Source organism: Arachis stenosperma, chromosome 2 (assembly GCF_014773155.1).
Source record: "Arachis stenosperma cultivar V10309 chromosome 2, arast.V10309.gnm1.PFL2, whole genome shotgun sequence".
NCBI lineage: Eukaryota > Viridiplantae > Streptophyta > Magnoliopsida > Fabales > Fabaceae > Arachis > Arachis stenosperma.
This window is the reverse complement of record NC_080378.1, coordinates 13,665,065-13,683,444: the sequence shown is the minus strand read 5'-3', so window position 1 is coordinate 13,683,444 and position 18,380 is coordinate 13,665,065. Positions and strand designations below refer to the sequence as shown.

General features: G+C 42.0%; 3 protein-coding genes across 3 annotated transcripts; all 3 read left to right on the top strand.

Annotated features, from left to right (window-relative positions):
* The first annotated feature begins 2,245 nt into the window (after positions 1–2,245).
* Positions 2,246–4,887, top strand: LOC130962591 (uncharacterized). The gene is made up of 2 exons (XM_057888786.1): positions 2,246–4,493; positions 4,700–4,887. Exons 1-2 carry the CDS (start codon positions 2,246–2,248, stop codon positions 4,885–4,887), a joined length of 2,436 nt encoding a protein of 811 aa, XP_057744769.1.
* Positions 4,888–15,496: 10,609 nt separating this feature from the next.
* Positions 15,497–16,429, top strand: LOC130962590 (uncharacterized). The gene has a single exon (XM_057888784.1). The coding sequence runs from the start codon at positions 15,497–15,499 to the stop codon at positions 16,427–16,429; it is 933 nt and encodes a 310-aa protein (XP_057744767.1).
* Positions 16,430–16,612: 183 nt separating this feature from the next.
* LOC130962589 (uncharacterized) lies at positions 16,613–18,025 on the top strand. The gene has a single exon (XM_057888783.1). The coding sequence runs from the start codon at positions 16,613–16,615 to the stop codon at positions 18,023–18,025; it is 1,413 nt and encodes a 470-aa protein (XP_057744766.1).
* The last annotated feature ends 355 nt before the right edge of the window (positions 18,026–18,380 follow it).

Sequence of the window (18,380 nt, the reverse complement as noted above, 5' to 3'; positions counted from 1 at the left end):
TCTGGGGGTAACCCAGAGACAGGGAGAGCCGACCAGAAAATACCTGGATCGGTTCAACGACGAATGCTTGGAAATCGACGGCCTAACCGATTCGGTGGCCAGCCTTTGCCTGACGAACGGCCTCCTCAACGAGAACTTTCGAAAACACCTTACCACGAAACCAGTTTGGATGATGCACGAGATCCAAACGGTAGCCAAAGAGTATATAAACGATGAGGAAGTCAGCCGAGTCGTGGCTGCCAATAAACGGCAGTCCGGCTACAGCCAACCTCGGCAACAAGGTAACGGAGAAAGACTGAAGGAACAAACCAGGGAGGAGGCGCCAAGCAAGGCACCCAGGCCGTTCCCCCGGGTCGGGAAATTTACCAACTACACCCCGCTCACTCTTCCCATCATGGAAGTTTATCAACAAATAGCCGAGAAAGGAATCCTGCCAAAGCCCAGACCACTCAAGGACCGTACGGGAGGAAACAAGAACTTCTATTGTGACTACCACAAAGGTTACGGTCACCAAACACAGGACTGCTTTGACCTGAAGGATGCGCTAGAACAAGCGATAAGGGAAGGTAAGCTAGCAGCATTCTCCCATCTTATCAGGGAGCCGAGGAGGCGTTATCGCGACCAAGAAGAAGAAGGCAAAACCCGTTCGGCAAAGCGGCGACAAGAGCCAGAAGACAGAGATCACGGCCTCACCGTGATAAACGTGGTGACGGCCAAAAACGCCGCGCCAAGGTCACGATCGGCGCACAAGAAAGATGCTAAGGTCTTGGCGGTCTCCTCCTCATTGGTGCGAAACTCTAAGAAGCCTCCATCCATTTCTTTCGGCCCGGAAGACCAATGGTTCGACGACGCCCCGGAAAACCCACCCATGGTCATCACGGCCAAAGTGGGAACCGGTCTCGTCAAACGCATCCTTGTCGACACAGGGGCTGACTCGAACATCATGTTCCGCAACGTATTTGACGCACTGGGACTAAGGGACGCCGATCTGACGACTCACCAGCACGGGGTCATTGGATTGGGCGACCACTTCATCAAACCTGATGGAGTAATATCCCTGCCAATCTCAGTGGGACAGACTCAAGGCCGAAGATCGGCGATGGCCGAGTTCGTGATCCTCCGAAATTCCACCGCCTATAATATCATCTTGAGAAGGAAGACGATTAACGATGTTGAAGCGATAATCAACACGAAGCTGCTAGTCATGAAGTTCGTTACCGATGACGGATCTATAGGGTCCATAAGAGGGGATCTTGAGACGGTAGTCGCTTGCGACAATGCCAGCCTCTCCCTAAGAAAGAAATCCAAAGAGGCGTCCGGCGTGTTCCTAGCTGACCTGGACGCTAGAGTAGACGACAAACCCAGACCAGAACCAGAAGGGGACCTGGAAAAATTCATGATCGGCGACACGGAGGAAAAATTCACGTTCATCAACAAGAACCTCCCGCATGAGTTAAAGGAGCCCTTGGTCGAAATGATAAGGGCCAATAGGGATTTGCTCGCCTGGACACCGGTCGACATGCCGGGCATAGACCTAAAAATCATGTCACACCATCTGGCCATCAAGTCGGAAGCACGCCCGGTGGCCCAACGGAGGAGAAAGATGTCGACGGAGAGGACGGAGGAGGTGGCCAGGCAGACGGCCAGCCTCATAGAAGCAGGTTTCATACGAGAAGTAGACTACTCGACGTGGCTCTCGAATGTAGTTCTAGTGAAAAAGCACAACGGCAAGTGGAGAATGTGCGTAGACTACTCTGACCTTAACAAAGCATGCCCTAAGGATTGTTTCCCCCTCCCTAACATAGACGCACTCGTCGATGCTGCGGCGGGCTACTGTTATCTAAGCTTCATGGACGCCTACTCCGGTTACAAACAGATACCGATGCACCGTCCAGACGAAGACAAGACGGCGTTCATAACGCCGGGGGGAACCTTCTGCTACAAGGTGATGCCATTCGGCCTAAAAAACGCAGGGGCAACATACCAAAGGCTGATGAACAGGATATTCCACGACCTCATAGGCAAGACAGTGGAAGTCTATGTGGACGACATCCTCGCGAAAACAACGCGACTCGACGACCTCCTGAATGATCTGGCAAATGTATTCGCGTCTCTCCAACAATACGGCATGAGGCTGAATCCCCTCAAATGTGCCTTCGCCATGGAAGCTGGAAAGTTCCTAGGATTCATGATAACTCAGAGAGGGGTAGAAGCCAACCCGGAGAAATGCCAAGCGATACTCCAGATGAAGAGCCCAGGTTGTATCAAGGACGTCCAAAGGTTGGCAGGGCGGCTGACCTCATTATCCCGGTTTCTCGGAGCATCGGCAACAAAGGCCCTACCGTTCTTTAACCTCATGAAGAAAGGGATAGCGTTCGAGTGGACACCCGCATGTGAGGAAGCCTGTCGGCACTTCAAGGAAATCCTGGCGGCACCACCTGTGCTCGGGAAGCCAAAGGACGGGGAGCCATTATACCTGTACCTCGCCATAACAGGAGAAGCCCTGGCCGTAGTTCTGGTGCGAGAAGAAGGGTGGGCTCAACAACCAGTCTATTTCGTAAGCAGAGCCCTGCAAAGGGCAGAATTAAGGTACAGCAAACTGGAAAAGCTAGCTCTAGCACTCTTGACCTCCTCACGGAGGTTAAAGCAATACTTCCAAGGTCACCAGGTTGTCGTAAGAACGGACCAGGGAATCCGGCAAGTACTTCAAAAACCCGACTTGGCGGGAAGGATGATGACTTGGTCTATTGAACTTTTCCAATACGACATACGATACGAACCCCGGCAAGCCATCAAGGCGCAGGCGATGGCAGATTTTCTAGTAGAAGTAACGGGGGATCCAACCGAAGAAACGAGCACACGGTGGAAGCTCCACGTGGACGGAGCCTCAAACCAGACGTCTGGGGGCACCGGGATCATCCTGGAAAGCCCGGTTGGAGTCGTATACGAGCAGTCGATCAGGTTCGAATTCCCCATTTCGAACAACCAGGCAGAATACGAAGCCCTTATAGGGGGCTTAACCCTAGCAGCGGAAGTCGGAGCAACAAGACTGGAAATATGCAGCGATTCCCAGGTCGTCACCTCCCAGGTAAACGGGAGCTATCAAGCCAAAGACTCGTTATTACAAAAGTACTTGAAAAAAGTAAAGAACTTAAGCAAAAAATTTGAGGAGGTCACGGTCCACCACGTGCCCAGAGAAAGGAACACACGGGCAGACCTCCTATCAAAATTGGCCAGCACTAAACCGGGAGAAGGCAACCGGTCTCTCATCCAAGGTATGACGAGGGAACCGGCGGTCACCTTGCATTTGTCAAGGCTGGGCTCTTCATGGCTAGACCCCATCACCAGCTTCCTAGAAAATGGCAAACTCCCTGACGACGAAAAGGACGTCGTGAAACTGAGAAGGGAAGCAGCCAAATACGCAGTCATTCAAGGACAGCTATTCAAGAAAGGGTCCAACCAGCCCCTACTGAAGTGCTTACACCCCGACCAAACGGACTACGTCCTCAGGGAAGTCCATGAAGGCTGCTGCGGACACCACATAGGAGGCAAAGCCCTAGCAAGAAAATTAATTCGAGCCGGATACTATTGGCCGTCAATGATGGCAGACTCCAAGGAGTTCGTCAAAAAATGTGTGAAGTGTCAAGAGAACGCCAATTTCCACAGGGCACCGGCCTCCGAGTTAAGCCTGTTAACGTTCTCTCGGCCATTCTCGCAGTGGGGAGTCGACCTCTTGGGACCCTTCCCAGTCGGTCCTGGGCAAGTCAAGTATCTCATAGCCACCATTGATTACTACACCAAATGGATAGAAGCCGAGCCGCTGGCCAGCATATCCTCATCCAATTGCAAGAAATTCATGTGGAGGCAGGTGATAACGCGATTCGGGATTCCAGAAGTCATCATATCGGACAACGGCACGCAGTTCACCGACAAGAAGTTCACGGAATTCCTCACCGGTCTGGGTATAAGACAGAAGTTCTCCTCGGTAGAGCACCCCCAGACAAACGGACAGGTGGAGTCCGCAAACAAGATTATCCTGTTAGGGCTGAAGAAGCGATTGGATAATAAAAAAGGTGCTTGGGCCGATGAACTAGCCTCGGTCCTCTGGTCTTACCGAACAACCGAACAGTCCTCCACTAAGGAGACTCCTTTCCGACTGACATACGGGTTAGATGCGGTAATACCCGTGGAGATCGGAGAACCGAGCCCCCGGCTACTTTTGAAAGGAGTGGAGGAAGCCGTGGAAAAGGACCTAATAGATGAAGCCAGAGAAATGGTCCATTTGACGGAGACAGCGATAAAACAAAGAATGGCCCTACGCTACAACACCAAAGTGCTCAAAAGGGAATTCGAGCCGAACGATCTCGTCCTAAGGCGAAACGACATCGGCCCACCGACCCCTGGAGCAGGCAAGCTGGCGGCAAACTGGGAAGGTCCCTATAAAATAAAAAAAGTGATGGGTAAAGGCGCTTTCAAGTTAGAAAGGCTCGATGGTAAGGAAGTCCCAAGAACATGGAACGCGAACAACTTGAGAAGATTTTACTCCTAGCGCACGAGGCGACACGCCGACCAATCGAGCTAAGTAGTTAATTCGCGGATTTGAACTTTTCGTTATGACCTATGGGCCCTTTATGCAATTAACGAATAAGATATACTTGTGCAAATTTTTTCTCTTTTGTTTTGTTCCCCTTTTTTCTAGACAACCCGTTCCATCACAACTCGACAACGATGCGCGGCCCCGGGACTGATCACCCCGGGAGCCCATCAACTGCCGCAATAGCAAATGACTACACTAAAAGGCCACGACCTGTTAATATAAACGACAGCTATAAACCAATAACGGTTAATAGAAACGATAACACAACCAGGCGAATAAGAAAGTATTAACTACGTTAAAGCGGGCAAACGACTAAAAAGTCAATTGTTCACAAAAGCCAAAACGAAACGGCTAAACCAAAAAGTTTTACACAAAGAGGATTCATTTCTTGGGAACGTCAACAATCTTGCCGTCTTTGATGACCTTGAAGACGCCAATTTCCGACGTGTCGAAATCGGGAGCAACAATTTTGACCTGAGCTTTAAGGGCCTCCTCGGTCACCAGGATCGCACCCTTCCCCCGCTTGACGACTTCTTTATACTTTGTTTTCAACGTTGCCAGTTCAGCCTCCACGGTTTGCTTCTCCTTCTTGATCTCGGCCACCCGTTTTTGTGCCGCGCCGACCTGACTCTCTAAAGCCATTTCGCGCTCGACAAGTCGTGAAACCGTGGCGGCCGACTCTTCCAACTTCTTCTCGGCAGTAGTGGCTTTCTTCTCGGCGGCAGTGGCTTTCTTCTCGGCAACGTCGAGCTTCTCTTTTGATTGGGTCAGCTGCTCCCGGAGAGTCTCAACTTCACCCTTAAGCTCATTATTAGCCTTCCCAGCTGATTCCAACCTCCTGCGAAGGGACTCCATCCCGGACAGTTCAAAATCGGCTTTCCGAGCTATCACTGCGCCACGCAAGAGAGTACGGTACATCCACCTCACTTGCCCGGCAAGGGACGACTCATGAAAATGCTCCTCAGTACCGGGAATCAGCTGAGAATCGATAAAGCTCCCGGCATCAAAATTCTTCTCCATTACAGTAAGAACCCCCTCAGGGCTGCTGGACATCTTCCTCTTCCTCTTCAAGCTTGGAACCTCCTCCACATCTTCATCGGCAGCAGGGTTGGACGTCAACCCCCCAGTACCAACCACTTCAAGAATCGGGGAAGCATGAACCGCTGTGCCGCCATGAACCAGGGCATCCTGAGCCGAGGTGCCGGTCTTCTCGACCGTGACCCCTTGCTCGGAATTGGCCTTGTCTTCCGGAGGAGCAGTAGATTTTTCATTACCTCCCTCATCGTCACTCGCGCAAAGGAAGGTTTGGAACAAGTTAGGGAGACCCGTTATCTCGGCAGACATCCCCACTGTAAAAAAGGAAGAGAAGTCGGTTAGTCGCAACGAGTTGTTAAGAAAAGCAAGAAGCTAAGAGACAAAACAAGTAAAGGCTTCTCACAAATATAACTACGACCGGCCTCCCGATCACCCATGAGGAGGTGAGGATTCACATGATTCCTCCCAAAGACTGCCATCAGCACATCGACAATCTTTCTATCCACCGCAGACATGCCCTTATAGGATACCTTAACGAAGGCATTAGACCCTGCCCCGAAGCTCCAATAGGTCGGGATAAGGCGTACCCCCTCCAACGACAACCAAAAGGGATGACGACCTTTGACAGGTCGGACCTTGAAATATTTATCCTTAAATCCGTGATAGGAGTCCTCAAACAAACCAAAAATCCTCCGACCTTGGGCAGACCGGAAGGACATGAACCCCTTTTTATGTTTCCCCTCCTTCGAAGGGTTTGTAAGATTGAAAAAGAAAAGAAAGACATCTACAGACACCGGCAGCTCGAGATATTCACAAACCATCTCGAAACAGCGGATTGAAGCCCAGCTGTTCGGATGCAACTGCGACGGCACCACGGAAACCCGACTTAAAAGCGCCATTTGGAAGGCGGAAAACAAAATACGGACCCCAACCTGGGTGAACATAGACTTATAGAACCATATCCAATCGGGAACCCGGGAAGCATTGAAGTTGAGCTCGTACAAGCGCTCCTGAGGAGCCGGGACGAAGACGTCATAATTAGCCTCCTCGTCGGTCCCTCCGCACAAGTACTCGGTTTGACGGAACTCGGTGAGCTCCTCCTCGCCTATTTGGTTGGGAGAGTCCTTTACATCGGAAACGACCCAGGCGTAGGGGTCATACGCCGCGGGAGAAAGGGAAGCCCGGGAGGTCGTGCGAGCCATACCTACATGGAGGGACCATCCAGTCAGTCTAAGAGGTCGGGTGCTCAGGCCGAATACAGACGCTACCCCCACTACTCCCCAACTAAGGCTAAACACAATTAAAACGTAAAAGGTTCAAGAAAACCTACCCTGGAATGGTACCCTTCCCCTAACACATCTAACCAGCATCGTAAGGCTACATAACAACAAAAACTAAGCAAATACATGCTACAAGCATGCAAGAACGAAACATAAAAGAGAAGGATTCAAGAATTACCTGAATTGGTTGTAAGGGAAGGAGGATGAAGTTGCAAGAGAAGGAGGATGAAGGGGGGATGTGCGAGGGCACTACAACAACATTCTGAAATTTTGGGGAGAGAGTAGCGTGAAGATGGAAGAAATGGGAGTATGCAGAAATGCAGAAGCATAAAACTGACTGTTTAAAAACTGCCTCCCAGGAAGCGCGAAAAACCTGGGGGCAAAATAGTCTTTGCGAACAGGGTTTTTTCACCCCATTATGAGCATTCAATGCTCGGCGCAAGGAATGAGGCGATGAAACGGTTGCTTATGCAACCAAGAGACACGCGCATTAGGGGCATGTTCCTCCCACGGCCGGCCGACCTGACGAGAATAAACGAAACGCGAGACGACACGCCATTGATAGCTCCCACGACTACCACTGACGCGTGGGGGCACTGTTACGGCCTGGCCCAGGCCACTCGCGGGTCAACCCGACCCATTGAGGACCCGACCCGAGCGGTCGGGCACGTATAATCCACTACGCGACCCGGACATGCGTCCTTGACAGCTCTCCACAGCAGCTGTAAGGAAGCTTCGAAGAAGGTGGGCCTGTCCTTGAAGGGCCCACCTCTGACACGGTATAAATGGGGAAGGACCTGCCCTTCCCCCAAGGTACGTCACTTTTTCCACCTATCATTTTTCCCGCCTGCACACTAGCTGACTAGAGCGTCGGAGTGTCTTTGCAGGTGGCACCCCCTCTTTCCTTTCACAACGGGAGCTCGGCTACACGGCAAATCCGAACCCAGTACAACCGCGATTGAGGCGTTCTCACCCCCTCCAATAACCACCCGACCCGTCCGGCAACCGACAACCGAACAGATTTATTCCTGCTTTAAAACTCTTCTTCCTATAATTGATATTTTTCGATATATTTTTAGCAATGAGAACACCTAATCCAAAATTTGTAGTCACGACAACAACTGTAATACTGTTAGTCATAATATTAATAGTAGAAAAAGTTATATAATTATTAGCAACATTAATGTTAATAATGCAACTTAATTTTGATATGATATTTTGACCTATAGAAATATAATGTTATTAGTGAAAAAAAAACTAATAAGATTTAAAAGGTAAGAAATAAGATCAAGTAGTATATTTGCAGCTTAAAAACTTTATTAAAAAACTATTAGGGTAGTAAGACCAGCATTAATTTTGGTCACCTTAAATAATATTGTTCTGAACGGTTATCTATACCATAAATTTCTAAACTTATGACATATCCGACGTTACAAATTAAGAGTAACATCCGGATACTCGTACCACAAAGACGTGTTTTTGACATAAAGAGTGTAACGCTAAGGCATTTAATGCCTAAAATGGAACTGACTCAAAATAAGAATAAAAGAGAAAAGGCACTTAACAGGTAAAATCACTACTTATTAGACTATACAAAGACCCAGCTAACTTAGGCATCAAAGTGTTTTGCAGATTGTTCACTCGACTTGATTCACTACACATGGAAGTTAAGATGTCCAATCTTCAACACTTGAAGCATCTATCTAATTCTTTTTTCTTTTCGTTTTTTTTTCTTTAATTTTTTGGGTCTTGAATTAGCACTAGTTCTATATGTCTTTCTTTTTTTTTTTTGCAATAGGCCCAAAATTAATTGCTCTCATCCAATCAAAAACATAAAAAAAAACCCATATTACCAAACACATAATTAAAATGATCTTAACTATTAATTATTGTTACACATTACTAATCTCAGTAAGGTAATTCAACAATGCACGTGACCAGTTAAGCACCATCACTACAACACCCAACAACCTATACAAAAATGTCTTACTCCACCAACACTTGTCACATTTAAGTACCGCCAACACTAATCTACATATGTAGATGAAATCTTCCTATCTACACCGGAGAACTTGCCTAAAAATAAACAATCAGATTCAACCAAATAAAATTGCTATAAGATGAAAATGATTAACCTTCCTTAATCCTCAATATGACTACTTGGACATAAAAACATGAGATAAATTTTTATCAATTTTTTCTTTCAAAAATAATGAGCAGATGTTCTCACATATCAAGACAACATCATTATCAAGACCAGTGATTTTTCACCATGAGAATGGTTAAGTCAAAACTTGAGAAGACAAACTTAATATGATATAAACAAAATTGAATCATATGAGAAAAAAGGCGAAAAATATTTCATCCCTAATGCAACACTATCCAATCGAAGCTAATAGGGTATGTTCTTTTTGAGATTAACTTCCTATTATCAGTTTTTTTTTATTGACAAAAATGGTCTAAAATCATGATATTGGATTCAGAGTACTTACTAAAAATACGAACAGAGTGAAAAATAATTTTACAAATTGATATGTGTATAACAACATTCAGTCAAAAGAACCACAAGATACCAAAATATTATGGGAGATTCTACTATGCTGAATCCTTCTATTCTCTTTAGGTGCTGAAGACAGATGTGTATGTTGTAGGAACGACACGCGGTGGAGTGAAAAAATAAGGGAATTGATGGAGTGATTGAGTTTCTAGTAGCAGATTATGGATCCCACAAAAATGGTATTTGTCTGTTGCTTATACACCTATTAATAATTATAACTGTGGCTTAATCTTTGCAGTAACTAAAGTGAGTAGTATTTTTGTAAGAACCGTTGTGATTTATTGCAAAAACTGTGATGGGTTTGTTTGAAAATGGGTAACATAGAGTTAGAGGACTAATGTTTTTGGGCTTAGCCAAAAAATCTTTAGTGTTATTGAAAAGCTATTTGTAGTACATAACTTAAGAGTGGATTGCAAGATAAAAAAAAATCAAGATTGGATTGGGTCGAAAAAAAAAGTAGCTATGCTTTAGATGTTAGAAAGATTTTTGTTTTTTTCTGAGAAGTTTTAAATGAATATGTAATTAAAAAAGTCTATACAAATGTGTAATTTAATAATTAGAGTTGTAACAATATTTTTTGGCAAGATGAAAAATAATGATAATATAATTCACGTTTGATAACTGAAATAATAATATAATTATTTATGGAATAAGAAAAAATACCATTAAATTAAGAATCGAAGGTGGTGTTGCGTAATGGTTTTTGATTTTTTATTTATGGTTAATTATATGGTGCTTATTATAAATTGGTATCTAATTTTTGTGCAACTCTTTTTTAAACAAAATTTAATTTTTAAAAATTTATTTACGTTTATAAATTTTGGATTGAATATTAATTTTTATTTTTTTTTATAAAATTAGACACTATTTTCTAAAAATTATTTATCAATATTCAATAGCAATCACCTTTATTTACTCATAACATAGAGAGTACGATAATTTTAGTTATTTTATTATTTAGTTTTATTACCGTTATATTTATAATTTTTAATTTTTCTAAAGTTTTAATAATTTTAATTAACATGAATAAGTAAATAAAAATACAAATAAAAATAAAAAACATGAATATGATGAAAAAAAAAGTAGAAATAAAAAAATTATGAAAATAAATTAAAATAAAAATATGAAGATTATGAAAATAAATAAATAATGAAAATTATTAATATACATAGTATGAGAATAACTGAAACAATAATTAAGGATATGTTTTTCTTTATGAAAAGATTTGGTCGTCATTCTTATATATTATAAATATGGTTAAAAACATTTGGTCATTCTTATATTTTTGTTTAATAATTTAATTTTGCTAACAGTCTTTTAGAGTAATAGGTCATAAAAGAGAGTTCCATGTTAATGTTACACATGTGATCATCAACTATGCTTGACTGCCTTATCTTGTCAGCGTAGTTATACGCATCCTTTTTCAAAAATGCCAGCAAAGAGTATCCCCTGACATACTAGCCATGTAGCCCAAGATTTTCGACGTCCTAATTCCATACGCATGCATTTTGTTGATGTGAGCCTTTGTCGCATCCGTTATTTTACGATGACTCCAAATCAAGTAGGACATCCCAATAGGTGCTAGGTTATAGTTGTGCTCCAGCACTACCTTCCTAACTTTTAACTTCTGCTCACTCTTCAAATATATTGATAGCATTGCTTTGCAGCTAGTCCGTGTCTTGGGTTTGTGTCCTCGCTACCTATCAAACCTGTCATAGTGCCTAATTTCTCTCAATCTCCTTTCTTGTTACAAAAAAATCGATATCTCACAAGATTATCGCTATCTTTACCTGAGTCCCCTTTTCGTACCCCAAATACGTTGACTTTTTCATACCTTCAATAAAACTCTTATGCATTTTTCACTCTTTTCCAAATTTGGTTCAAAATATCATCTCCACTCAAGTCAAACCCTTGTCCTCATTCAGGCAAATGTTCCTCCTGAATCTCATCACCACTAGCCTCTACCACATTCATCTCCCCGTTCACGTCACTTAGACCACCCCCACACTCTCCTATCGCCTCACCTCCATTCGCATCCATCTGCAACTCCAAAAAATACATAAACTGAACACTCATAAATATTTCATTATTCTACAATTTTTTTTCATAGTTGTTCTATATAAAGTATGCATGCATTATTCAAACTACATGTGCATTTCCAATGATGCCTACTATAATAGTCCGAAAAATATATTATTTTCTTCCATAGCTGTCATATATAAAATATATATTTTTTATAATTTATTATTTTATTTAAAAAAATTATTTTTTAAAATTTTTTAAAAATAATTAAATTTAATTTTTATGATACTTTGAGTTTAAAATTTATTAAAATTTTTAAATAATTTTTATTATAATAAAATATTTTAAAAAAATAAAAAATTATTATTATTATTATTATTATTATTATTATTATTATTATTATTATTATTATTATTATTACTTAGTTTCATTCTATTATTATTATTACTATATTATATTATATTAATGGTCGAAGCCATAAAAGAAGTAAAGAACTAAAGATAAGGAAAGCCAAACGTGACTGCTATGCATAGATACATATATATAATGGTTACACGTTCCTTCACTTGATAATTGTGACACCTTGCCACCATTCATTAATCATCACCATTTAATCTTCATTCTTCTCTCTTAGAATCGAGTCAAGATTGAAAGAAAAGAAAGAGAGAAAAATGACCGTGGGATAGAAAGAGAGGAAACTGTGAAACCCTCCAAGCTTCTGACTTCAATTTCTTGCGATCCATAACTTCAATAAAAAATATAATTCGATAAAAGTGTTCATATTTTTCTTCTCTATATGTTGACATAATTTTTATTCGGTAGAAGTTAACGGTGATGTAGCTCCTCTTCTTTTTGAGTTTGGCCAATTAAAGTTCTAGGAGACATAGACGATTTCTGACGTTTTCTTTTTCGATAATTCGGTCAAAAAATTTCTCCAAAACTTCGTGTATTTTAATTTCGTATAGAGGTAGGATTCGGTAACTTTAATAATTAAATATGAATTTGATAAGTGAATGTTGATTTGATTGATTATTGTTTGAATTTGATTAAGTTTATGTTGAATTTTTATTGAATTATTGTTGTTTGCTTGAGATTTTGGTTCGACTATGTATGAACGACCAGCTGGAGTGTTTTGGTGATTTTTGGGGCTGTTGTGATGTGGTAATTTGAGATAAATTTGATGAGATTTAAAGGTTGTGAGATTAAAGTAAATTCACTGAAAAATCGGTTATCGAACCCATTGAAAAACTAGTTAAAAACTAAGTAATATTGATGAACTTTTGATGGGGTGAAAGTGAAATAAAAGAAAGTTTGGAGGTTAAAACAGAGTTTTTAGAAGTTTAATGATTAAAGTATAATTTCTAAAAAGTTTGGGAGTCAAAATAAATTTTCAAAAGATTTAAGAATTATATTAACTGATTTTGAATAATTAAAGAAATGATTTTTGCGGTTGGAATTGGTTTGATTTATTAGAAGCGATTTGAAAAGTGTTTTTTTTTTTGGAATTAAGTTGATATTGAATGAGCTGAGAAAGTGTGAAAGACGGAGTTTGAGATGTATGAGGCTGAAGTGATGCTGATTAATTGAAATGATGAATTGTTATTGAAATATGATTGATGATTAAATGATTATGATTAATTGAGGAAGTGCGAAAATGTTACGAGTATGCTGGAGATGCATATATGAGTTAATGAATGAATATGATAAATGAGATATGAATGAGGATGATTAGTGGTGAGTATGTTTAAGTTTTCTCTCTATTGTAAGTGTATCGGGCACTATATCCCATGAGTGTGTCGGGCGCTATATCCCAAGAGTGTGGGAGGACAATTATTTTTGTAGGAAGGCACGAAAAAAGACATAAGAGTTTTTGTTTCTCATTGCTTAACTTGCCAACAGGTTAAAGTTGAACATCAAAGCCCTGGTGGATTATTGCAACAAATTGAGATACCTGAATGGAAATGGAAAAGGATTATGATGAATTTTGTAATGGGTTTACCTCGTGTCTTTAAAGGTTTTAATTCAATTTGGGTAATTATGGATAGAATGATGAAGTCATCCTACTTTCTTTTGGTGAAAATAACTTTCAATGCGTCTCGGGATACTTAACTTTATGTCGTGAGATAGTTAAGTTACATGGAATTCTCGTGTCCATTATTTCAAATTGCGGGCCTCAATGCATCTCTCATTTTTGGAAATCCCTTCAAAGAGTGCTAGAAACTTGTGTGGATCTTAGCACAACTTTTCACCCTTATACAGATGGACAATCAGAGAGGACGATCTAAACATTGGAAGACATGTTAAGATATTGTGTTTTAGACTTTGGTGAAATTTGGAATGGTTATTTATCTCTGATTGAGTTCTCTTATAATAATAGTTAGCAAGCCAACATTCAAATTGCACCATTTAAGGCTCTTTATGGAAGAAGATGTAGGTCACCTATTGGGTGGTTTGAAATTGGTGAGGGTAAGCTTTTGGGACTAAATTTAGTACAAGATGCAGTTGAAAAGGTTCGCTTAATAAGAGAACGTTTATTAGCAGTTTAGAGTAGACAAAAGACTTATATTAACAATAAGAGGCGTAACTTAGAGTTTTCAGTAGGTGATTAAGTGTTTCTTAGAGTGTCGCCTATGAAGGGAGTGACAAGGTTTGAAAAAAGAGGCAACCTTAGTCCTCATTACATTGGTCCATTTGAGATATTAAATAGAATAGGTGCAGTAGTTTACACTTGGTATTGCCGTCTGAGTTGTTTATGATTCATCCAGTATTTCATGTATCATTGTTGCGCAAATATCTTCCTGACCCATCTCATGTGCTTGCACTACAATCTATAGAGTTAAAAGATGATTTATCATTTGAAGAGAAATGTGTAGCTATAATGTAGTTTATCCGATTTATAATAATTAAAATCAACAACTCATCAATTTTCTATTAATAGTACACAATTTTTTATATCATCTCTTTAAATTCACATACATTTCACTTGGCCTAATAGAAACACAAACTTTGGCAATATGTTAAATTTTTTCTAAATTTAATGACGTTCTTCAACAATTCAAATAATTTTTTAAGTATTAATACTTTTTGCAATGTATTTTACATAAGTAATTATACAGATAAATAAATAAATAGTCCATCACAAATTTATTTAAATGTTTTAAAATGTAGTTACAACCGCCAAACACTACTACTATTCGCGCGTATGCGCGGAACTTTTGCTAGTCCTCCTTTAATAGTTCAAAGGAAGAAATCTTTTGTTTGGGAGAAAAAGTTATAAAAGGAACTAAAACTTTACTTTATTGGTTCTGCTAATACCAAGAATAAACGTATAGATTGACAAATTAGTGTGACTTCAGGAGAAACCGATATTAACTATCTGACTTGATTCAATCAATAATCTTTGGAGGGCTCAATTGTATGCTAATAATTTTTTTTTTCACAGTAGATAAATAGGAATATAGAGATGACCTATAGATATGGTACTATATTCGCAACTTAACCAAGCAAATGATAGGATAGCATGAAATATGTCCAAATAAGTCAAAATCGCATGAAATTTCACTTTTTGGCAATGGCATATGGGAAAGAAAAAGGGTAAAAAAACCATAATAAACCAATGCTCTCCAAAATTTACGTATATCAGCCAAACCGAAAATTGTTTCAGCAATAAGCCAGATCATATATATATATATATATATATATATATATATATATATATGATTCGAACCACGTTGGTTCGAATTAAGTTTGTGTGTAATTTCATTGGTTCGAATTACTTGTTGTGTGTTGCTAATAAATCGAACCAGTATGGTTCGAACTCAAAATGAATGTAATTCGAACCAGATCGGTTCGAATTATAGAGAGAGATGCTTGTGGAGGTAATTCGAACCAGGCCGGTTCGAATTACACAAATACTAGTTCGAACCAGGCCGGTTCGAATTAGTAGGAGCTCGAGGCCTATATATATGGGTGTAAACATGAGTTAGTCTCATTAGAGGGAGTAAGATGGCTAGTGAGGAGAGTTTTGTTGTTTTGGTTCACCACAGAGGATCCGTTAAGAGGAAAACTAGTTCCGGAGTGAAGTTCACAGATAAGAATCCTCTTTGTACTGTCGTTACTCCTACGACGAGCTATGATGACCTTGTTAGAGCTGTACTGACGAAGCTCAGTCTGGAGGGTGCAAAGCGGGTTAAGAAGTTTTTCTATCGCATTCCAATCACGGTGCTACAGAATACCGTGAAGTATGATTGCTTCACGATTAGTAGTGATGTGGACTTGCAAGTAATATTTCTTTGTCGGCGGCAGTTTCCGGAGGTGAGGACACCAGAGTTGTTGGCATGGCTGGTTGATGTGGTATCCAGCTCAGGCGGTTCGAACCGTAATACGACCGATTTAGCCACTCCAGCAGGTTCTAGTTCCCAGCCTGCCGTTGCTTCTTCCTCCGTCCCTGTGTATCCACTAGTGGTCCAACCTGTCGCCTCCCTGTCTTTTGCTGCTGACCTCAATGGCGGTGTAGGCAACGAGGTATGGGCAAGGGAAAATATGCCGAACGCTTTAGTGGGTGTTGCACCGGTTGGCGTTGGAGACGGATTTTTGGGTGATGCAGAGGAGGATGACGTCGAGCCGGATATGATTGACGATGACAGCAGTGATGATATTGGATGGAGTGAGCCTGCATTGGCGGTAGGTGGTTCTAGCTCTAGCACACAGCAGTATCCACCACATTTTTCCTGTCTGGACTTGGATGCCATGAGGCAGGAGGGGGTTTCTGGGCACTCAGTTGGATTCGGAGCTAGAGATGCGGAAGGAATTGCTGGTCTGACAGAGTTCCAAGTTGGCCAGCAATTTCAGGATAAAGATGAGGCCCTGTTAAGTGTCAAGACTTACAGCATCCGGCGAGGGGTACAGTATAAGGTTGTGGAGTCTGATTATCGTTGATATGTGGGCAAGTGTTCTTAGTTTGGGAATGGGTGCACATGGTTGATTCGACTGAGTCTGCGACAGCGCAAGGGAATTTGGGAGGTCAAACGATACAATGGACCTCACACTTGTCTTGCCACCTCTATATCCAGTGACAACAGGAGTTTGGATTATCATGTGATATCGGCGTTCATTATGCCAATGGTTAGAGCTGATGCATCCGTTAGCATCAAGGTGCTCCTGAATGCCACGGCAGCACACTTTGGGTTTAGGCCGACTTACCGGAGGGTCTGGATGGCAAAGCAGAAGGCTATTGCCCTTATCTACGGTGACTGGGATGAGTCATACAATGAGCTGCCTAGGTGGGTTTTGGGAGTCCAGTTGACGATGCCTGGAACTGTTGCAGTCCTAAGGACTAGCCCCGTTCGAGTTGGAGGGCAGGTAGACGATTCTCAATGTTATTTTCACAGGCTTTTCTGGACGTTTCCACCTTGCATCGAGGCATTCCGCCATTGCAAGCCGCTAATCAGCATCGACGGCACCCATCTGTATGGCAAGTACGGGGGAACGTTGCTCATCGCAATTGCACAGGACGGGAACTCCAACATTCTACCTGTTGCATTCGCACTAGTAGAGGGTGAGAATGCTGAGTCCTGGACATTCTTTCTCTCCCACCTTCGTCAGCACGTGACACCGCAGCCCGGTCTGCTGGTTATATCAGACAGGCATAACGGCATCAAGGTTGCGCTAGAGGCTCCTGATGGAGGTTGGTTACCTCCATCTGCATACCGCGCATTCTACATTCGACACGTAGCTGCTAATTTTGCCCTAACCTTCAAGGGAAAAGATGCACGGAGGCTTCTTGTGAATGCGGCGTATGCCAAGACCGAGGTTGAGTTTGATTACTGGTTTGATATACTGCGGTCTGAAGACCCGGCGATGTGTGAGTGGGCGAACCTGATTGATTATTCATTGTGGACTCAGCATCGTGATGAGGGTCAGAGATTCGGTCACATGACGACGAATATCTCGGAATGTGTGAACTCAATCCTCAAGGGTGTCAGAAACCTTCATGTATCCTCACTAGTCAAGGCAACATACGGAAGGCTTGCCGAACTATTTGTTCGCAAGGGGAGAGAGGCTGAGGCCCAGAAGGGAACCGGACAACAATTCAGTCAACACTTGGTAAAGTGTATTGAGGCAAATCTGAAGACGGCGAGGTGCTTCACGGTGACTTTGTATGACAGGGATAACTCGGAGTTCACCGTGGCAGAAACCACTCCGACTGGTTCCTTCTCATTGGGTAGCTACAGAGTATCGCTTGCCTATCGGACATGTGACTGCAGCTACTTTCAGGCGCTTCATTTTCCATGTCAGCACGCGCTTGCATGTTGTGCCTACTCACGAGTAAACTGGACTACTTATGTTCACAGCGTGTACCAGATTAGTTCAGTCTTCAGTGTGTATCGGATGGGATTTACCCCTCCATTCCAGAGGGTATCTGGCCACCATACGACGGGCCTACTGTCATACCGGACCCTGACAAGAGGCGTGCGAGAGAGGGTCGTCCGAGGTCCACCAGGATACGACCAAATATGGACGAGGCAGATCTGAACTGTCCAAAGAGATGTGGTTTATGTCGCCAACCCGGACACACACGACGGAGTTGCCCACAGCTTGGTGGATCGTCTCACACTGGGGGCCCTTAGTAGCCATGTTATAAGCGTTAGTAATGAATATGTTATGTTTCACTTTGAGTTAAGTTTTAATGTTGATTTTTCTAATGTAATGTATCGTGCATGCTGCATTAAGTAATGAATATATTATGTTTCACTTTGAGTCGTCTGAATAGTCTCCTAAGTGCAAAATTTAATAAATAAATGTATGTAACAGACTGTTTAATGCTGCGATGATGAAAACAAATATCACTGATAAAACAGCTAAACATCATTTTTCAAAGTACATATCA